The sequence below is a fragment of the Puma concolor genome, chromosome A3 (genome assembly GCF_028749965.1).
Source record: "Puma concolor isolate L17-30 chromosome A3, mPumCon1.1.hap2, whole genome shotgun sequence".
NCBI classification, from domain to species: domain Eukaryota; kingdom Metazoa; phylum Chordata; class Mammalia; order Carnivora; family Felidae; genus Puma; species Puma concolor.
The window spans coordinates 40,225,259-40,247,853 of NC_141669.1; the positions used below are offsets into that span (position 1 = coordinate 40,225,259).

General features: G+C 52.4%; 1 protein-coding gene across 2 annotated transcripts in view; it reads left to right on the forward strand.

The window, feature by feature from the left end:
- Positions 1-22,595, forward strand: part of POLR1A (RNA polymerase I subunit A) — a 111,319-nt gene that overhangs the window by 71,728 nt on the left and 16,996 nt on the right. Inside the window, exons 30-36 of one of the 2 annotated variants that reach the window (XR_015249075.1) lie at positions 336-635; positions 1,476-1,676; positions 2,804-2,921; positions 3,416-3,580; positions 3,962-4,114; positions 21,703-21,880; positions 22,233-22,286. Coding sequence is in view for 1 of the 2 variants with exons in the window: in XM_025927126.2 (XP_025782911.2) it covers positions 336-635; positions 1,476-1,676; positions 2,804-2,921; positions 3,416-3,580; positions 3,962-4,062 (885 nt within the window). In the remaining variant the exon portion in view is untranslated. Of the gene's footprint in view, positions 1-335; positions 636-1,475; positions 1,677-2,803; positions 2,922-3,415; positions 3,581-3,961; positions 4,938-21,702; positions 21,881-22,232; positions 22,287-22,595 lie in introns of those variants that run through there. The other variant, XM_025927126.2, reaches the window with a different exon arrangement.

The window sequence follows — 22,595 nt, forward strand, 5'->3', positions numbered from 1 at the left end:
GAGGCTTTTGCAAGGAGCTGAAGTCAGCCTGCCTCTTGTTTTTTACAGTGAAAATATACCAAAACCAGTCTTGCCATGACTGCTGCTGGGACAAAGGGCAGATTAGAGGGGCTGAGGAAATTGACGGGCAAGAGAAAGCCCAAGGAGGGTGGAAGAGTGTTGGGAGTTGGGACTGAGAGGCCACCATTCCCAGGGGAAGGGCCAACGGGAGAGAGGAGGAGGCAGCCCAGGGCAGGCCTGGTGGGCCTCTACAGGGGTGCTTGTTTTGCAGGCACAGTCCAGACAGATGGGAGGGAGGGGCCAGGTGACACAGACTGCACTCTATCCCCTGCCAGGTCGATTATGAGAGCGAGGAGGACGAGGTTGGGGAGGAGAACGACGACGAGGACGTGCAGGAGGAAGGGCATGGCCCCGGGGAAGGTGCCGAGAAGGCCCAGGAGCAGGATGAAGAGGTGGGCTCAGGCGCCGAGGAGGACTCGGCCCCTGCCGCCCCCCTCACACAGCCCCGGAAATCCACCCGCGTCAGGGAGCCCCAGGGAGCCGAGGCCGTGGAGCGCCGTGCGCAGGCCGTGCGCGAGTCCCACCCGTTCATAGAGGACTACCATTACGACACCGAGGAGAACTTGTGGTGCCAGGTCAGTGCCCGCTGCCCAGCTCCTCCCCACGCGGGCCGGGTGGCGTGCGGGGCCTGTGGCAGTCGGTTGCAATCTCCTTATGATCTCAGATCCCTTAAAGAATCTGGTGACCACCGTGGCCCCACTGCCTCAAATCACTGCCCCACACATTTGACTCAAACCCCTAGCGGGCCAGTACTTTCGGACTCGTCAAGAACAGTGTGTGTCTGCGGGTCTGATGGGCCAGGCCCTGGAGTGGAGGCACTTCTAAGCATCCCCCCATTCTGTCTTCAGTCCTACCGAGTGGACGGATGTCAGAGTTGCAGAGGCAAGCAGGAGCGCGCCGCTTCCCCACCCCCGTGGCCTGTGGTCTGCAACGGCAGGGTGCACCGTTCCCTGCAAGGCTGCGTGGTCAGGATGCCTTCGCTCCTACACATGGGCTGACGTTTTTGACCTTCACTTTGACCCAGTCCAGTGGCTCCCAAACGGCAATGTAGATAAGAGTCATTGAGCAGGTTACACACGAAACGATGAGTGTGACACTTTGTGGTGATCGAAAGTCTATCAAGGGCACTGTTGAGCAGACACGATTTTTACCAGCGTCTGTGAAGGTGTCGCTCTACTGCTGTCATCTTTGCCTGGGTGACTGGAGATGGCTGCTCTGTGTGGTTGGTTAAGGCACCCAGTGTTCGCCTGTGCAGACCCAGCCAATCTGCCCCAGCAGGACCGCCTGTCCCCAGCCAAGGTGTTTACTACACAGGCTTTGAAGGCCTCACCCAGGGAGTCAGTTGGGGGCCCTCTGCCTCCTTCTCAGGGCTGGGGGCAGCCCCTTCCCTGATGCAACCCTCCTTCCTCTTGCAGGTGACAGTGAAGCTCCCTCTGATGAAGATCAACTTTGACATGAGCTCCCTGGTAGTGTCCTTGGCCCAGGGCACCGTCGTCTACGCGACAAAGGGCATCACGAGGTGCCTCCTGAATGAAACCACCAATAAGAAGAATGAGAAGGAGCTTGTCTTAAACACAGAAGGAATCAACTTGCCAGAGCTGTTCAAGTATGCCGAGGTGTGCGCCCTCTCCAGGTTGTCTGCTGGCCGGGACAAGGTCCTCACACTGACTCAGGGGCTGGCCACGGGGAGGCGAGGCTCCAACCATGTTACCCGGGGCCTCTTCTTGGGATGCACTGTGCATATTAGCCTAGTTAAGACTTCCGGTAACTTTATCTCACCCACACTTTCTTGGAGTAGTTTGGCTAGAATTTTTTTCTCCTTGAAATTAATATGTCTCCAAAGTAGATTTGTAAGATGTAGTTTGTGGAGTCGCTCGCCTGAGAGCTGCTCATTTTATCTGGGGAAGGTGGCCCTGGGAGCAGAGGTGGCTCAGACCAGCCTGCCGGTGCCTGGTGCTGGCAAACGCCTGTGTGCTGTGCCCCACCTGCTCCACCAGCACGTCTGTCATCCTTCTGGGCTGTTTCTTCATTCTTCTGCTTCATTGTGTCTCCGAGAACCTTCTGAGGTGCTCTCAGCCCCTGGGCACAAGTGTTTCCCCAAAGAATACTGAGGTGTCGGGACCCCTGTAGCCCACCACCCTCCCCAGTGTGCACCCAGCTCACAAATCTCTCCCTACCTGGAACACTTCTCCCACAGCAGCTGCCTTGCAGAGGCCCGCCTCCAGGCCCGCCTGGAGCCTTTCACTGGGTGCCTCCCAAGGACAGGGCAGGGTGGGCTCGTACCTCCTGAGAGCCAGCCACCAACAGGGCAGACTCTGTCATGCCTGGGAGGGTTGTTTAAACAAGGCCAAAGTCTCCTCCTGTGGGGACGAGCTGCCATAGTGCAGAGCCACCTTGGGCCCCTGACGAGCTGGGCCCCCGTGGAGCTGCCCTGTCACTGCCCCATGTGCCCTGGAGACAAGTTTAAGTGTCACTGCTGGAGAACGTCCCTCACCTACCAAGGGAAGCCTCCATCCTAGGAGACAAGTCTATCTGTTAAATAAATAAGAAAATAGCTTCTTCTGGCCAACCTGCACCTCTGCTTACACTCTGTCCTTTTGCTACTCCTGGGCCACCTTTCAGTCACTTCGTTGTCGGCTCTGCTTGACTGCCAGACAAGGAGTGAGCTCGGCCAGTGTGGGTCTTGCCTGAAGAAGGGAGCAGAAAGCCAGGCCCCCGCACTCAGTCTCTACCCCCTTTCTAGGTTCTGGACTTAAGCCGCCTCTATTCCAACGACATCCACGCCATGGCCAACACGTATGGCATTGAGGCCGCGCTGCGGGTGATTGAGAAGGAAATCAAGGACGTGTTTGCTGTGTATGGTAAGAGGAGCCACGGACAACACTCAGAAGATCCCAGCATGTTGGGCCTGCTCTGTAGGAGACCAGCATATGGGTGCAGTGAGCATGTGGCCTGTGGGAGACCCCGAGAGTGACCAGGGAGGACAGGTTTCAGTACTGTCATTGGGGCCTCTCTACCTGTTTCTCCTCTGGCCTCTGAGGAAACTCCTGTCTGATGAATGGACCCCAGCCTGCCTGCCTTCAGGGTTTTAGGTCCCAAGTGAAATAGTGCTGTGAGGTTCTCATTTCCTGCAAGTCTGGAGTCTGTTTCCTGGGCTACTGGACAGACGTGGAGAGTGGGCTGGACTGATTGTGGTCTGGGATGGGGAGGGGGCTGAGTGAGTAGATGACCGAGCTTGAAATGGAGCCCTGGGGTCTACATCTGAGCCTATGTGCTGGCTCGTGTCAGGTGATGCTGCTGCAACTGTCCTCTTGTCATTGTGTAATCTTTCCTGATGTTACTGCCAATGTGACAGGCATTGAGGTTGATCCCCGCCATCTCTCCCTGGTTGCCGACTATATGTGCTTCGAGGGCGTGTACAAGCCATTGAATCGCTTTGGGATCCGGTCAAACTCCTCCCCTCTGCAGCAAATGACATTTGAAACCAGCTTCCAGTTTCTGAAGCAGGCCACCATGATGGGTCAGTGCATGGGCAGGTGCCCTTGGTCTTCCCTCTCCTAAATCTGCTCTGGGCAAATAGGCTTGCTCCCCGGGCACCTTTCCACATGCGTCCCACACAAGTGAGATGTTGAAATCTCACTGAGGAAGCAACTGGGGAGGGTGGGCAGCAGATGGGGATGCTGCCTCTGCCTTTTGAAGGAAAGGGAGAAGGCTCTGCCTCTCTTTCTGTAAGCAGTGCTCCCTCACGTAACCTCATCAGCTTCCAGAACTCGGCTTCCTGCTGGCCTCTGAGGTGGCTCATCTGCCCAGCCTCCATGTTGATCGCCCCCCACCCCCAGACCCCTTACATCACCCCCAGCTTCCCTCTCAACCACCTAACAAGATCTCTTGTGTCTCCCAGGATCGCATGATGAGCTGAGGTCCCCTTCAGCCTGCATCGTGGTTGGGAAAGTTGTCAGAGGCGGGACAGGCCTATTCGAGCTCAAGCAGCCCCTGAGATAGTAGCCACCGCAGCACCATCTGCCCAGCCTACAGGATGGCCAGGAGGACCCAGGTGAGGGCCTGGCCTGCCCTTCACTTGAGAGGCCTGGGAGAACAGAGTCCAGGGTGGTTCAAAGTGACCATGTAGGGCACAGCAGAGATGTAGGGGGTGCAAAAAGCAGCTGGCCTCTGCTCGACCAGCTTCACCTGGAAAGTGGCAGCCTTCCTTGTCCTTGCCCTTCCCCATCTCACACCATGAATAAGGTTCACCAAGTCCCCTCAATCCTTCCGAGGTGGCCAGGCCTTCCCCTGCATGGCACCTCCAGAGCAGGGAGGTGAAGTCCTGTTGCTGGGAGCTCACCTAACTGCAGGCAGGACTTATGAGGGCTCTGGAGGACCAGGAACTGGGAGCCTGCCACCCTATGGCCTGCCCCTCCCAGCTGCACCGGCTCCTAGGGGCACGGTTCCCGTAGAGTGTCCACCCAAGACCTTTTGCCTGGGCCAAGCCCACACCTCTGCCCACCCAACTTCTGTACCCGGGGCAGGGCCCCAACAGCTCAGCCCCACACGTAGAGCCCCAAGTCGCCAGCCAAGCTGTTTGGACAAGTTGCCTGGCTTATCTTTCCTGGATCTGCTCTCGGCCCATCGTTAAGGCCTGCATCCCCCTCTGCGGGCTCTGCTTCATCTGGGCCGTCCAGCCTCCCCTGACCTCTGGCACCACAGCAAGGGGCCCTGGCATGAACAGAAAAGTCAGAGGACTTGTACAAAGGCTTTGTAAATCCAGAGGCTATTTCTATTTTTGTCTAATGTTATTCCAACTCAGGCTGAGTAATAAACATCACTGGAACTAGCTGTTGGGAGGGGAAAAAATTAAAAAGACTTGTTTTTTTTTTTTTCCCTTGGTTTGTGGTTTCTACATTTGTGATTTGAGAGCCCAGGACTGGGATTTCTCAGCACAGTCACATCTTGGTCCCTTCTGTTCTTGTTGGAGGATGTGGGGGAGAGCTCAGCCCCTGCAGCCTCCCACTCTGACCCCAGCCAGCCCCTGCTCTGTCCCCCTTTCCGGAGCCAGCTTCTGGCCCTGCAACCAGAAGAGTGGAAGCCAGTGAGAAGGACCTTTGTGTGGCAGGTGGGAAAGGATGCCTTGCTCGGGGAGCGTGACCATGCCGCTCCTCCAGACACGTGACAGGCCCACCCTTTGCCTCCTGCGCCCACACTAGGGAAAGTGGCAGAAGCAGTTTACTAGGGCTTGGGTACATAGGAGTAAGCACAGCTTCTGAGGGACACAGGAAAAACGGCCACAGTGGAATCCTGTGCCACAGGTTACGGCATGTGTTCTTGGCGTTGTGGGTCAATTCACTACTTGGTGGTTTCCACTCGTACTAGAATTGTGGGAGAGGGTCCTCAGGGCTCAAGATAACCCGTTGGACAAATGAGCACATGTTGTGTGGCCCCACGGCTCAGCTTAAGCCGGTAGGTTCCGTGGCTCAGCCCCACCCAGGTGCTGAAGATACAAAAGTGAAGGAGCAAGCCCAGAATATAGACAGGGCATAGACCATGCACACTGAAGTTAGACTCTTGGCTTGTGTTGGGAGGTGAGGTGATGGCCCCCTGCCCTTCCTGCCCCATCCATCCATACAATTCCTGGACACCTGTGTTTTCCATGTGTTTCTTTTCCAGGATACACCTGCTTTGTAAGCAGACATTCCAGAGTTTGCACATCATGGTGGGCCAGGAATCCTCTGGCTCCCCTTATGGCATCACACACTCACTGGTTCTGTCAGAAGCCTCCTCGAGGGGGGCTCCTTTGCTGTTTAAGATGGCATATTCTTTTGGGCTGGAGGAGAGAGGGCGCAAATGAGCAAGGGGCAGAGAGAGAGAGAGAATTATGTGTCTGAGTCAGGAAGAAAACGTGTGGGTGAAGCACCTAATCCCATTCCCAGCCTGGATCTTAACTGTCCTTTCTCTCCATGGTCCTCGTCCCAAAATATATGTACAAAACATAGGTAGGCTTCTTCCAGGCCTCACTGGTCCTTGTCAGGGCTCTTCCAGCCCATAACTCTGATAAACCACTCCGAGAAAGGTTGTCTCCTTCATGTGTGCCCCTCCCAGACAAGGCTCTGGGTTGTTTTGTTTTAATCTGGGAAAAATAACATAAAATTCACCCTCTTAACCATTTTTAAGCATGTAATTCAATGGCATTAAGGAGTTGACATTGTTAACAGGACCATCCTCCATCCACACAGGGCTTCACTCTTGCAAAACTGAAACTCTGTCACCATTAAACATGAACTCCCTATTCCTTTGGTGACCACTTGCCCCTCACAGCCACCATTCTGTTTGCTGTCGTGTTTGACTACTACCTCATATAGGTGCATGATACAGTATTTGCCCTTTTGTGGTTGGCTTATTTGACTTACCGTAATGTCATCAGTGTTGTAGCACGTGTCAGAATTTCCTTCCTTTTCAAGGCTGAATGACAATACTCCATTGTATGTATATTTTGTTTATCCGTTCATCCATCAGCAGACACTTAGATTGCTTCTACTTTTTGGCTCTTGTAAATAATGCTGCTATGAACATAGATGTACATGTCTCGTAGAGTTCCTGCTTCTAGTTTGAGGGTTTAGACCCAGAAGTGGAATTGTTGGATCAGATGGCAGTTCTGTTTTTAAGGTTTTAAGAAGCTGCCATCCTATTTTCCACAGCATCTCTACCATTCTACATTCCCACCAACAGCTCACAAGGGTTCAGACTTCTCCATAGCCCTGTTGATGTTTGTTCTTTCCTCTTTTGTTATATATGGTAGTTGTTGTGAACTGATTTAATCAGATGTTGCAGGACGCCTGGGTGGCTCAGTATGTTAGGTGTCCAACTCTTGATTTTGGCTCAGGTCATGATCTCACAGTCATGGCATCCAGCCCTGCATAGAGCTCTGCACTCAGCATGCAGCATGCTTGGGATTCTCTCTCTCCCTCTTCCTCTGCCCCTCCCCTGCCTGTGCATGTGTATGTGTGCGCGCACTCTGTAAATCAATGGATCTGATGTTGGGGCCCTTAGGTGGTCTGCATCTACACAGACTTAGGTTAACACTTAAGTGTTTCTCCATTGCTTGCCAGTCTTAAAATTTTAGTTTACGATTAAATGGAGGCTGTACGAGTCTAGAAAATACTCCTGAAATAGAAAAGACTGGTCCTTCGGCCCAGTTAGGTAACAAGTTGTCCTCCAGACTTCTCAGTGGGACAGGTAGGGTAAGGCAGTCACCGCTTGTGCTTGAGGTCACACAGTTCAGGTGATGGAATTGATGGGCCTTCCACAAGGTCTCCCAGCCCTGAGGCAGTTTTCTCTCCCCTGCTCTGTTTACACAGGGTTCTTCAATCACAACCACCAGAATAGCTATAGTCAAAAATTTTAAATTTCTACACCATCAAGTACGCCTTTTTGCCAGGGTCCATTTAGAGCAGAGGTTCTCAATTCTGCACATTCAGACCATGTGGGAAGCTTTTTTCTTCTTCTTCTTCTTCTTCTTCTTCTTCTTCTTCTTCTTCTTTCTTCTTTCTTCTTTCTTCTTTCTTCTTTCTTCTTTCTTCTTTCTTCTTCTTCATTTTACTTAAATTCAAGTTAGCCAACAGATAGTGTAGTATCAGGAGTAGAACACCTGGGAAGCTTTGTAAAAACTGATTCCAGGGGCACCCTGCAAGAGATTCTGGTTTAATGAGTCCCAGAGGGTGGCCTGCACATTGAAAGATCTCCAGGAGAGTCCTCTGTGCAGCAGGTTGAGAACAACTGACTTAGAATAAGCCCTATATTGTGCAAGTCACAGTCATTCACTTTCTGTGTCATGACTTCTCAAGGAGTGAATCACTGATACCAGGTTTCACTACTTAGATCTTAAGATCTGATCCCTGCCCTCAAAAAGTAGGAGTGTGTGGGCGCCTGGGTGGCGCAGTCGGTTAAGCGTCCAACTTCAGCCAGGTCACGATCTCGCGGTCCGTGAGTTCGAGCCCCGTGTCGGGCTCTGGGCTGATGGCTCAGAGCCTGGAGCCTGTTTCCGATTCTGTGTCTCCCTCTCTCTCTGACCCTCCCCCGTTCATGCTCTGTCTCTCTCTGTCCCAAAAATAAATAAATAAAAAAACGTTGAAAAAAAAAAATTTTAAAAAAAAAGGAGTGTGTGTGTGTGTGTGTGTGTGTGTGTGTGTGAGAGAGAGAGAGACAGAGAGAGACAGAGAGAGAGAGAGATAAAGCTGTCATGGAGCCATGGTAGATGTCTGCAACGATAGAATGGAGGCCAAAGGTGCCTCACTCTGCTCTACCTGTGGTTCAGCACAGAAAAGGCATGATGTTTCTAGGCAGAAAGCAAGAGGCCCACAGCTCCCTCCCAGCCCAGCATATTAGGGAGGCTGCTTATTCAACTTAGAAGTTCCTGCCCACAGCGCACCTACAGGGGCAGGAGGAGGGGACACTTGCCCAGCAAGTATTTCTTAGAAGAAACTCTGGGAGAAGTTGCCACGTAGAAGTCAAGGCCTTCAATGAGGACTGTACCCCAAGCTCTAAGCAGCGCACCCTCCTCCATGATGGTAATCAGGGAGCTCCATTCAGTTCAGGACGCCATACAGCTCTGGTTTGTTCCCAGGCCTGGTGAAAGGCCAGAACCCTATGACGGAACAGGGCTGAGCTCCTCAGCTCACGCTGGCTGCTCAGGTGACTCCACTTGAGCAAGTCTAGGCATGAAGGCCTGGAAGACATGTGCCAACATAAATATCCTGACCATGCCCTTCCTTTTCCTCCCCAAGCCTAGATACAGATAGTCTTGTCATCTGCATTAAATACTTTCTCCCCAAAATGAAATCAACAGGATACTGTAGGCCCAGAGTTTAGTGCAGAACCCACACTGTGGTTAAGCAGGTTGGCTACAGGCCACACTGGGCCATGCTCACCCCTAGATTTTAGTTCGGGCAGCTGGGGCATCTTCTGAGGTACATAGATTGAAAGGGGGACTAACAAGAAGACTTACACCCATGACCGTGTCTCCACGGTACTGAAGGGACAGCAGTAACAAAGTTACCAGAAGTCGGGAGCAGTGCACAGAGAGCCCTGGGCTTCTGCACAGCATCTCCAGCCCTGTTACAGGTGTGGACATCTCCCTCACCTTCAAGAACTAAGAACCCCAATCTATGGCCTAAATAAAAGTAGAAGTAAATTTTGAAGAGTTTGAGAAAACATTGTGAGGGCCCGACCTAGTATGCATTACCAGAAGGACTCTTGGAACCTCGCTGGCACCAGTTATAAAGGACTTCTGTGATGTTATCTCCTCTAATTTCCTGCGGTGGGTGTCCCCTTGGCCCCATTTCATGGTTGAAGAAGTAGACCTAGAGAACGTGAAAGCGATGCCCCAGAGCCAGATCCAGTCCTGATGAAGCTCCCGGGACTGATGTCCTTCTTGGAGCTGTGCCTTTGCACAATGCACCTCCTGGCATTTTCATCAGGTTCTGATGGCACGGGGTGGCAAGTCTTAGATTCCATTGATCAGGTAGGTTAGTGACCTCCCTGAAAATAAAAATGGGGCCCCTGAGAAATGAGACCCAGGTTAGGGAGGGGAGGGAAAGGTCCACACAAGTCTGGTGGATGAGCCCATGGGAAGGTGGACTGCAGGGTTCACCAGGGATCACGGGTGGGACACATGGACTTTGGAGCATTCAAAGGGGCAAATTTAATGGCTTGGCCATCTAAGGGCTGAGGGCTTGCTGCTCCCAATGCCCACAGGACTTCTGCCCCTACTCACTGGGCTTCCCAGCCTGCTTTCCAGTCCTGCCTCTGAAGGCCTAGCCTGGGTAAGCACCTTGGGGTCGGGCTCGTGGGCCTGGCACAGCACTATAGCAGCTGCCTGTCCCAGTGTTCTGCCTGGGGACCACCCGACCCCAGGGGAAGGCTGTCTGGGCTTTGCACAATGCCCTGAGCTCTTACAGAGCCTGGAAGGTCGCCCTGGCCCCTCGCCTGGAACACGGTATTTTCCCTCTGCTGGCGATCTGACTCACTCTGACTCCTCCACATCCGGTCACACCACAGCCTGGGGCCCTCAGCAGCCAACAGCCATCTGGTCAGCCCAGCCCAGACTCTGCACTCTAATATTAAATGTTGGACCAGGAAGGAAGGAAACGAGAAAGGGAGGGAAGAGGCTGGGAAGGGTGGAGGGACTTATGTGTCCATGGTCCTCCAAATGAGCAGCTTTTTCTCTTCCATTTTCTAGAGCAGTCCCAGACCAACAGTATCAGCATCCCCGAGAACTTGTAGAGATGCAGATTCTTGGACCCCACCCTAGACTTCCTGAATCAGAATCTTGGGGGTGCCCCCCCCCCCCCGCCGTGTGTTAATGAGCCCTCTGGGGCTTCTCCGACCTGCCCCAGTTTGAGAACCACTGCCCTGGAACTGTCGCCAGGGAGCGTATTGCCTCTGCTGTCCTCTTTTTAGCTATCTCAGCCGTAGGGCTCTCCTGACCTTATTGAAACGGCCCCAGAGGCCCCTCTGCCTTCCCAGACATCACTCCTGCAGCGCCCCTGTTTGACCCAGCACTAGTGGAGCCTGGAGGGCAGCCCGGGCAAGGGTGGTGGGTCTAGAGCAGGCTGTGGCCCCTCCCTGTCTCTCACGTTCTTGTGTTCGTTGGAACCTCCCGACAATCTGCAAGGTAGGCAAGAGAATACCACTGCCTTGGTTTGATAGATGAGGGAAAGGGAGTCTCAGGGGTTAGTGGCTGTTCTCCCTCCAGAGCATCCCGACTCCCAATGTGGGGGCAAGATCATTTCTATGCCTGCAAGACCGTTAGATAACAAGGCAGCCTTCCTGTGCCTGGGTGGTGTGGTAGTAGGGGGCTCTCCCACCCGTGGGGGTGCAGTGAGTGGGCTGAGGTTGCCTGGTGAGGCTTGGCATCCTCTACGGTGCTGGTGTGTTGCATTTTCTCTGGACCCCAACAAAGCCTGCCAGCACCTCTGACCCATATAGAGTCCTTTATGTTAAAAATTCCTCTGGATCCAACTGCCCCACTTCTGGGTACATACACAAAAGAATTCAAAAGCAGGACTCAGAGATATTTGCACACCCATATGTATAGCAGCATTTGTCACGATACCCAGAAAAAAGGTGGAAACAACCCAAACATCCATCAGCAGGTGAACGGATAAAAATGGGGTACCTACATAAAATGGAATATTATTCAGCCATGTAAAGGAATAAGGTTTCAATACTGTCACAAGGTGAACAGTGTAGCACTATGCTAAGTGAGATAAGCTGTACACACAAGAACAAGTTCTTAGAGTCCTCAAATTCATAGAGACAAAGTAGAATGGTGGTTGGTTGCCAGGGGCTAGGATGGACATTAGTGCTCAATGGGCACAATTTCAACTTTGCAAGATTAAAAAGTTCTGCAGATGGACAGTGGCGGTCATTGCACGACAATGGGAATGTACTTAATGCCACTGAACTGTAGACTTACAAATGGTTAACATGGTAAGTTTTATGTATATTTTACCATAATAAAAATTACAATCTGTGATCCCTCCTCCTCGAAAAACAAAAACAAAATCCTTGGGGTGCCTGGGTGGTTCAGCTGGTTGAGTGTCTGACACTTGATTTCAGCTCAGGTTCATGATACCAGGGTCGTGGGATCAAGCCCCACATCGAGCTCTACACTGGGTATGGAGCCTGCTTGGGATTCTCTCTCTCACTTCACACCCCCTCCCCCGGCTTCTCTCTCTCTCTCTCTCTCTAAAATAAAAGAAAAAGTTTTTTAAAAATCCTCTAGGGGTGCCTGGGTGGTTCAGTTGGTTAAGCGTCCGACTTCAGCTCAGGTCATGGTCTTGGAGGTTTGTGAGTTCAAGCCCTGCAGTGAACTTTGTGCTGACAGCTCAGAGCCTGGAGCCTGCTTTGGGTTGTTTGTCCCCCTCTTTCTCTGCCCCTCCCCTGCTCACACTCGGTCTCTCTCTCAAAAATAAACATTAAAAAAATTAAAAATGAAAACATCCTCTAGATGCTGGGACCATTTCCAGGGAAACAGCAGCATACAGACCATTCTGCAAACACCCTACGCAGCCACATGCCTCCACTTGTCCACTGTGGCATGGGAGGGAAAGTCCCAGACATTGGGTTTGATTTCCTGGACTCCTGTTTTCTGGCCCTGTGACCGTCAGCAAGCAACTTAGCTGATGTCGGACCCTCAGTCTCCTCTTTTATAAAAATGACTAAAAATATCTCAGGTTCTTGTGAGGGCCAATTAGGAAACAATCTGAAAGCTGGCACATAACAGGTGTTCAGTCAATGGTAGTTATTTATGGTGTTCCCTCAGTCTGGAATGTTCTCCCCACCTGCTCTATAGGATAAGCCCTTGTTCATCCCTCAAAGCCCCATCAGGTCAAATCCCACTGCTTTGGTGAAGGCTGTGGTAATCTTCAGTATTATTCTCCCAGTACAGCTTCTCCCCGCCTGATGTTGGTCATGGCCATGCAACTGGAATGCCTATAAGAGCCAGGTGGTGCTATGCCACGACTTCTTTCCCTCCAAACCGGTCACCAGCGCAGCAAAGCCCCAGAAACACAGTGAACATGCGGCATGAGTACGGGACAAGCCTTTGCCATTTAACCCTCTGAGATTTGGGGGTTGCTTGTTTCCTCGGTGTACCTCGGTTCTGGGCCGCTCAAACTGTGGTTTTCCTTCCGCAGTCTCAGCATCCCCAGAACACTTACAGATGCACGTTCAGGCCTCGCCCCGGACCTACAAAACCAGATTCTCCATTTTCTTCTGAGGTAACATGTCAAAGGTGCTGAGTGTGGTTTCTCTGCCATAAAGGGGCTCAGCAGCCATTATTTCCTCCCTACCCCTCCAAGGCTTCTACAGAACATTCTGCCTGTTACCGCCCTCAAGTGCCATTCTCCCCTTCTTCCTTATCAGGTTTTGTAGGAGATTGCAATGTGCTCGTTAAAATATTCAGGTTCCCAGAATTCCTTGAAGCTAAGGGGAGTCACATGACCCAGTTCTATCTCTGGCTCAGAGGAACTCCCCGGGCTGCAGAGAAACTCATCAGAGGTGAAAGGCTCAAGTGACAAGTGCATCTATCTGGCTTTGGGCCTTGCTCTTCCCCTTGCCTCTTGCCTGTTACTTGCATGACAAAGTGGTCCCAGTGACTCATGCTTCCCTATATTCATGTAGTCCCCAGCCACATGGAATCTGGGCTGGCTGGTGCCTCACTCTGACCAATAGAATGGGCCTGACTTGAGCTTCAGGACTTCTGCCGGGCTTGGAACCTAACGTCTGTACAGGCTGAGAAATTGCTCTCCCTACAGGAGATCACGTTCCTGTCAAAGCGAGGACCATCCATCCCACTGTCCAGGCCAGAAATCAGGAAATCACCTCACCTTTTCCTCTTATCTGCAGCCAGGCCATTCCCCTCACAGGGCGCACATCCACCCCAGGATTGATGTATGGAGAAGACACCCACTGATCTCCTACCTCACCACCGTGCCTGCCCCACACAAGCCTGACTGTAGCTGTCAGATCGATCTTTCTAAACACAGATCTGAAGGGCATTCCCCAGTGCTGTTAGACTAACTCACAAGGCCCTGACATGGCCTACACCTCCATACGTGATCCAGTGTCTGCCTTACTCTCTAATCCCATCTCTGTCCACTCCCCTCTCTAAATATCAGGGCCCTGGACATATCATGCTGCTCCCTGTTTCTGATGCAAGCTATGCCTGTTAACACCTCCGTGCCTTTGCCCCAGGGCCGACAAACTTCATCCTTCATGTTAATTCAAAGTCTTAGTCTGCTTTGGCTACTCTAACAGAATCCCACAGACCGGATGGTTTAAATACCAATTTATTTCTCACAGTCTGAAGGCCAGAAGTCCAAGATCAAGGTGCTGGCAAGGGAGGTTTCATTCTGAGACTTCTTATGTTGGCTTGTAGGTGGCTGCCACCTTGCCATGTGCTTACATGATGTGTGTGCCTGAGGAACGAGAGGGCCAGCTCTCTGAGGTCCATACTCAGAAGGACCTAATCCCATTTGATCAGGGTCCCACCAGTTCCTTTGTTAGAGGCCCATCTTCAAATACAACCACATTTGGAGGTTAGGGCTTTAATATATGAATTTTGTGGGTAGGGGGGAACACAAACATTTGGTCCATAGGATCCAACTAGGAGTGGCTGCCTGGAGAAAGGTGTTGATAAGAAGTCTGAGGTCCTTCCTGGACTCCATGATAAAAAAAAAAAACACTATGCTTGATTCATGATGTCTGCCTTGGACTTGGCAGGAGATATTGGGGTGGCTTACATACCATATGTTTTCTTCCCTTGTTTTATGTGCTCATCTTTGCTAGCCTCTCTCTTGGCTCCAGCACAATCTCTGACACATACCAGGCCCCTGACACATTTTCAATGAATGAATCAACAAGTGAGTAATGGTCTCAAAGCACATTGCAAATGGACGGTTTCACTGAAGCTTCACAGAGGCTGTGAGGTAAAGCCGAACGGGCAGGTGGTTGGAAATCTTTAAGGTGTTCGCCCTTCTCTCCCCTCACCCTGGGCTGGAGATGCTGCAATTGTCTTAGCGACTGCACGGATGCCTCGGCGGATGTCTGTCAGGATCACAGGTGACTTTTGCTGACACTGTCTCCCAGAGCCACTGAGACCTTTGCCCTTCTCACTTCCTTCTGCCCCTGCACCCCCATTCACCCCAGTGCTGCACCCCCACCCTCTGGCCGCTGTCACTTTGAGAAGCAAATTGATTCTGTGGTCACTCAGCCTGGTAGCAAGGGAGGGCCTCGCCTGCCTTCCTATGGGACACATGTTAACTGGTGCCGTGATGCAGGAGTCACAAGCAGGTGTGGGCGTGTGTGATGGGGAGAGAGGTGTCGTGATTAAAGGGGAAATGTACTCATGTCTCAAGTGCTCCTGTTGGAATGCAGCTCATGAAGACGAGTGTGTGTCTAAATGTATATACCTGGGCCCGCTTCTTCCCCTGCTCTCGCGCTCAGCCACACTGCCTCGACCAGCCATTGGGTCTGTCTCTGCCAACCCAGCCATGTGCCCTGTGGCCGAACCTCTTGTAGAGCACTGTAGATGGACATCCTGCCCCGGCCCCCGTCCTGCTCTGGGCCTGCTGTAGCCTCCCCCACCGGGCACTCATTCTCAGCCAGTGCAGTGCCTACCTGTGTGAGATGTGATCCTGCTTTAAGGAGCTCATGGCCCCTATCAGTGGCAGGACGCTTGGGACCAGCTGTGTGTTGGGAGGAGCGGAGGCCGTGTCCAGTCTGCTGGACAGGGAGGGCAGGTGAGCAGGCCTAGGGCCGTGTGGCTGGGTATCCCCCTGTTCGCCTGCAGTGGAGGGAGGGAGCAGGGGGCAGAGGGAAGGAGACCAGCCTGGGAGGGGTCATTTGGGTTACACAGGACAGCAGAGATGGCACCAAGAGCCTTCTCTCTGGGGCTTGCAACCTGGAGAACAGAGCAAGGACTTCCTGCCGCTGGTTCACTTGGGGTTCTGTCTCCTCAGCCGTGGACACTGTCTCACATAGTAACTGCTGAGAGAAAAAGGACCCAAGGGGCCCAGGACTCAGCACTCAACCTGGCCTCGCCTCCACAGAGTTTCCCAAGGTTGGATAATGCCTGTGATCATTTCCCAGGACTCTGGCAAGCCTTCCCAGGAGAACCATCTGAAGGGCACTGGCCTTTCCACTTCCTCTCTGTCTTCCTGGAGGCCCCACTAGTCCAGCCAAAAAGGCCATTGAGCCCCAGGAGTGGAGTCACAGAGAGGTGAGGGTGTCCCTGGCTCTGCCTATGCTCTGAGCCCAGTGCTCTCTGAAGTACCCTGGGAAGTAGCCAGTCTCTACTCCCACCCTTTGGCCAGCCCTAGTTCCATGAGAAGAATCCTAGGTGGTTCACTCTCTACGAGGCTCCTTCCTCCCCAGCAAAGTTGTTGAATATTTATTGCACGGTAAATTGAGTCTTTGTATCTCCACTGCTGCCCGTTATGTGCAGTCCACAGTGGGCTCTCTGCACGATCTGACCTCTACGTCTCTCCCACTCTGACCTGATTCATATCATAGTCCTCACCGTGCCCTCCTTTGGCCATACTAACTTCATTGTGCCTGTAGTTCCAACCTCTTTCTTACCTCTAGGCTTGGCCAGTGTAATTTCCTTTTCCCCAGCTCTTCACCTGAGTGATTTCTGCTCATTTCTCAGGTCTTTGCATAAAATACTCTCTTTCAGGGAAAGCTTCCCGGAAATTTGATAGTGAGCTGCAGAACACACTAGGCTAGAGAGACCAGAGACTGGGAAGTCTGTCCTAGGCTAAGACCTCATGGTCAAAGCCCAAAGTGGGATGTGCATAAGCCAAACTGGAAAAGGAAAGGAAAAGACAGATTCTCGTGACCAATCCAACAAATTTGGGAGTGAAAAATACAGAGAAGTTGACAATATAAAAATATGCTGTGTCCACAACCTGTGTGAAGCTTACTTTTAGGCGTTTGTGTCCTAGGAAAGAGAGAGGCCCTAACTGATTTGGCAGCAAATTTCTAACTAACACTTTTATGTGGGTCCCATCCTCCCAGGAAAATGGAGAGTCTCTTGCAAGAGAAGTATCTCTTCTCATTGCACATGCATTCCTTTTTACTTCTAGCAGAATTCTGGCTGTCTTCTCAGTTCTGGGCCTCAAATTTATAATGCTTATCTCAAAGAGCTTCTAGTTCTTCAACCGTTTTCTGCAGGAGCCAGAGTTGGGGGTGGGGACAAGGAGACAAAGCCGTCTTTTCCCCCTTGATCTTACTGTATCATGAGTCCCAGCAGGAGAGAGATGGCATTTCAGTGTTACCTTACTGCTCTGTTACTGGAGAGAATATAATGAATGGACTGTTTATAAAGATGTGGGCAGGATGGAAGGCATCAGGCAAGGGAATGGTGCAGCACCTCCAGGACCTAACTGTGCAGTGCCATCAGCTCAGGAAGCTTGAAAACACAAGAGATGAAGTGATTATAAGAACCCAACGAGGGCTGTAGATGAAGGAAAGGGTTGCTGTGGCCTTCCTGCAGGAAACAACCAGCCACACCACGGCCCACCCATCCCCCACGGGCAAGGAACTAGAATAATAAACACCCTGCCGCTCTTTCCTCCTGCCCTCCTGTTTCCTGCTGGCGTCCACTGTGGCCTCAGGTCGACCAGAACTGAGAAGGCGAGGAAGCTCCATTGGCACAGTTTATACAGCTTGGCCCCAGGGACAGGGCATGGTGGAAGAGAAAGAGGAGCAGAACTGGAGAGACCGACAGAACATTCAGCACGCAAGTATTTCATACACAGGATAAAGCCACACACTAGAAAATGGCGCCAACTGTGGACCTAGCATGAGGAAATGATGTCAAGCTAAGGCAGGGCTTTGAGTAAACGGGAAAGAGAAAGCTGGTCCACAGGGACAGGAGGCTGGCCTCCAGGTCCGGAAAGAAGCAGGAAACCCAGGGCCAGTGGAGACAGAGCAGGAGAGAAACTGCAAATGCCCCTTCAGGTTCCTGGTTCCAGTTCTCTGGAAAGGCCTGGTGACCTGTTTTTGTGAAAGTCCCTTGATTCCACACAAAACATCACCCTTTTACGTAAGACAGCATGAGGAAATTTTCAGTTTGACAACCAAAGAACTTTGGGTATACTTCATTTGAAACAAAAGAACCTTGAGCACACCGAATTTCATTTAATCCCCATAACAACCCTGAAAGGTGGGCACCTTCACCCCCATTTTAAAGATGAGGATATTGAAGGTCCCGGTAAGATTAGATAATCTTCACTAAGGAAGCTGGGACTCACTCACTTTTGGCTTGGCCTGACTCCAACACTTCAGAATTTTCTAGGACTCCACAAGCTGACAAAGCTGGCTGAAAGCAATTTCCAAAACCAGAAGAGAACCCCACCCTTGACCAGGTCACCCCTGTGGGGAAACGACTTGCTGTCTCAGCTTGCTAGCTAAGGCTCTTTGGGGTCCTGCTGAGGAGCTGGCAGGCATGGCCACCCAGCACAGAAATGTTTGACAGGGTCAAGGAAGGGACCAACTCTGGATTTGTAAAACTACAGCCAAGTTTTGTTTTGTTTTGTTTTGTGTTTTTTCCAAGAACTCCTAGAAGAGCAATGTATTTGCAAAAGCTGGAATTCCTTAGCTAAATACCAAGGACAGAGTTGACTGCACATGGGAACAACCCTCCACCCTGTATCCCCAAATACCCAGTAAGTACCCTAGCCCCAGAGGTAGACTGAGTTGTCAGAGGAGGAGGGCCTGCTCACCTCTGGCCACCCCTAGGAGCCCAGGGTGGGGCTCTCGGGCTCCCCGGAGAGCCCATCTCATCCCATCCCCAGGCGCACACCCTGTTAGCTTCCCCACCTCAGAGCAGGAAGGTGAGGTGAGGTAATGTCTCCACTAACCGACAGTGGCCAGGAGATGAAAAGAATCTCAGAAATGCTGTGTTTAATTTAAAGCAGACCGAGCCTGCCTTAGCCAGGCTGCAATTTCACTCAGAATAACCAGTTTGTTTTTCTTGGACGTTCCAGGAACTAACTGGCCACCCCCTGTTAAGTCCCAACAGGAATGTTAGGGGCGGGGGCCCTTGCTGGGGGCACATGCTGCCTGCAGTTCTGCCCTTTTCCTGCCTCTGGGACTCCCTCAGTAGTGGGGGGGGGGGGTGGGGAAGGGGTGCATCCTGCTGCAGAGAGGAGCTCTCTCCCTTTCTCCCCCTATAACTTCTTTACCCCCTGCACCTCATGTGATATCCAGAATTCTGGGGATAAAAGGTTGTCATAAAAATAGCAACATGATCTATCATCTATCAACATGATCTGTTTATTGAGTGCTCTCTAAGCGTTCTGCTAAATACTTTCTAGTTATCACCTTGTCGAGTCCTTACAACATCCCAGTAAGGTGTGTAGAAATTTCTATTGCGCTTTTTACAGATGGTGAAGCCGAGGCTAAAAGAGGTTATATAACTCGTCCCAAATCCCCCAGCTGGGATTGGAGCCCTCCCCCACAGCTCTGGGTCCAAAACCCAGGCTCCTCTCAGGCGCCTGTCCAGACCAGTCCCTCCCTGAGGGAGCCTGAGGGGCTCAGGGTGCTTTGCTTCAAGGCAGGTGCGCTTGTTAGCCACACTGGTGTCTCTACAGGGAGTGCTCTGGGGACACGCAGGTGACTGCTTGCGGGAGGCAGCGCTGTGATCACAAGCCCTTCCTTCCAGTAGTTGGCACCTCTCCTTTGCTTTGGGTTGGGCTGGGGGTTTCCAATCCCTGTGAGTCGCTGCTCCTGGGATCTGTGGGACTCCTGGCCTGTGATTATCAAGTCTGGGCTCAAAGCAGGGTGAAGCAGCCCATGTGAAGAGGCAGGCTCCCAGCTCTGGGCTGAGCCTGTGACCTCCGGCAGCCCTTCCCTGCCTGGGCCTCAGCTCCTGCTCTGTGAAATTGTAAATGGAGATGGGGATGGGGAGGGGCACCAGGCTCAGATTCCTCTACCCCTTCGGTCCCTTTCGCGTTCTGATGTTACTTGGCAACAGGATTTGTGCAGCAAGGCCTTGGCTCCAGGAGACATGAGAGGGAGGTTGCGGGAGGGGGGACACTGGAGAGCGGCTTGGCTTCCGGGGAAGCTTCCAGGACTTGGAAGAGGAGAAAAGAATGGGTGGGGCCTGCAGCAAAACCAGGGACTGGGTGGCCCAGATGGGTTTATTCTAGGGCCCTAAGGCCAGTTCCAGAGCCATTTCCCAGAACCTGGCCTTCTCCTCTGGGCCAGGAGACATGGCAGATGGCATGGGCATAAGGCCGTGCCAACCAGACAACAGATTTTAACTTCGAAAGAGAAGTGGCCGTGGTCCTGTGAGCTGACTGCCTCCGGGGCTTCTCTCTGCCTGGTGTCCTCTGTTCCCAGGGCTCAAGGTGACTGAAAACTGAGCTCTCTGGCCTTGCTACTGGGCTGCCTTTGATTTCCCTGGGAGTGGGGCGGACGGGGAGGGTGGTGGGTCCTGAAGCAGGTGAGACCCCTCCCCCCCCCCCAATGGTTCCCCAGGCTGGGCCAGCAAGAGTGGAAAGCTGGTGCAGCTGGTGGGTAGAGAGCCAGGGAGCTGCAGGCCTAGGAAGGGCTGATAAGGGGCCTCTCATGAAGGGGCTGGCTCAGGGGACAATGGGCTTAGTGTGGGTGGCCTGCACTGTTGCTTCGGTCTCTGCTCTCAAGAGAGGTTTCCATGGCACCCAGACACTGACTTGGCTACAAGTGTCAGTTGAGACAGTGTGTGGGAGTCCTTGAGTCCCAGCCTCCCCCACAGGGGGTGGGGGAACCATCCCCTCTGGCCCTGCCAATACCCACTAGCACTGTGCTATGGGACAGTCTCCAGGGACCTCACAAGCCCACTCGCCCTCCTCCTCCCCTCCAGGAAAGGATAGAGCCTTGGGGCTTTTCTGGCTGGACCTCATATGAGGTCCCCACTTAGACCTTCATTCTTCAGGAGTTGTTCATCTAAGGCACGGGGACAGGCAGGGGACATACCCCTTTTGTGCATTTTCCCAAACCTAAGCCAATAAATGAACTCTCCCCTTCCCTGACTCATCTGTAGGAATGGTGTGTTTTAGTGCTAAGTTTGGAAAAATGGGAGCCACTTTATAAATTATCAAGTCATGAGGACATGCAACTCTTTTGTTTTTGTTTTTTTAATGAGCGTTGTGGCTAGTTAACCTAGTTAACCCTTAACACAAGTAAACTAATGGCAAACGTTACCATCCGTGTACCAACAAAATGCTTCTGACCTGGGGGTCCTCGGAAGGCTTTGTAGAAGAGCTGCTGTATGAGCCACGCCTCAGCAGGCAGGGTCAGCACGGGCAAAGGCACAGAGGTAGGAATGTCTAGGGAGTCGTGGGGCTGGGGGCCTAGTACCATGTAATAGGAGATGAGGTTCTAATGGATGACAGGACCCTGGATGAGGCTTACAGATCTAGAGTCTAGTGGTGTAGACCCCTTGAGGTTTTATTGGGGCAGAGGGAGCACTATTTAATTAAAGTGGGGCTTCAGAGGGGCACCTGTAGTGGCTCAGTCGGGTAGGCGTCCGACTCTTGGTTTCGGCTCAGGTCGTGATCTCACGTTCACGAGATCGAGCCCTGCATCAGGCTCTGTGTATTGACAGCATGGGACCCACTTGGGATTCTCTCTCTCCCTCTTTCTCTCTGCCCCTCCCTTGCTCACACTCTCTCTCTTTCAAAAATAAATGAACTTAAAACATAAAAATGGGGCTTCAGAAAGCCCACCCTGCTAAAGTGCTCCAAACAGCAACACTGATCTCACACTCACAAAATGGCTAATTGTGAAACCTGTTGTTGATCCTGTTTTCCTCAGTAAAACATCAACCCTATATGAAGTCCGTGCCCTGCTGTATCACCCCCAGGGCACTGGGGAATGCTCTGGGTGAAGTGTGGAGGTTGGACTGGGGGTGGGGGAGAAGACCCACTAAGGGGTGGTGGAAGTGGGGGCTGTGGAGGGAAATGGAGGCTGGCGGAAAGACACAGGGGCTGGAGTGGCCCTGGCAAAGGACCATTTTACAGATGAAGAAACTAAGGCTCAGCTAGGCGATACTAGATCTGGCCTTTCCTTTTTGCAAAACTTACCTTTTTTCCTTTGGAGACACGGAGTGCCAGGTGAACAATTCTCCAGGAGGACAGAAATCCGGCAATGTGGATGTGAAGACGCAGGATTCAGCCAGGGCAGGAGAGAAGGACCCATTCCAGACATGCCTGATTCCACGCATCATCCCTTCTGTCTACCTTGTGGCGGGTTGGTCCCCCAGGACACAGACTCTGAGGTGATTAGTGAGCAGAAAGTTTATGATGTGCCTTGGGGTGAATGTCCGTGGGGTGTGGCGGTGAAGAGACAAGGGGGAGTGGACAGTGGGAGCAATTGGCCAGCGGCGCAGCCTCAACTGGGCGGTCAGTCGGCCGACCTCACGCGGAGCTCTGGAGCTGTGCTGGCCTCGGAGTTGTCCTTAGGTGGGATGAGAAGGGTGGAGCTGGGGAGTAGGCCCTGCAGTCCCAGAGGAGAGTCGCAGCGGCAGCACCCATAGTCCAAGTGGGACCAATGTCTCTACCAAAGGCAACTTCCCTCTGAGTTCTAACACTGACAGGGAGAACATGTCTGAGCCAAATCATTTTTCTCAGCCAGGCTACATGGATCAAAGGCCACTGACCAGCCCAGGGACTGGCTGTGTTTGGGTGAGTCAAGCAACATTCTCAAAGCTAGAATTTCTTCCTCCATGCCTCCCTTCCTTCCTTCCTTCTTCCTTCCTTCTGTCCTTCTCCCTCTCTGTCTCCCCCTTCACCTCCCCCTCCTCCTCCTCCTTTTCTTCTTCTTCTTCTTCTTCTTCTTCTTCTTCTTCTTCTTCTTCTCCCCTTCCCCCTCCCTGTGTCCCTTCCTCTCCCCCTTTCCCCCTCCCCTTCCTCCTCCCCCTCCTTCTCCTTCTCCTTCTCCTCCTTTTCCTCCTCCTTCTCCTTCTCCTTCTTTTCCTTCTCTTTCTCCTCGTT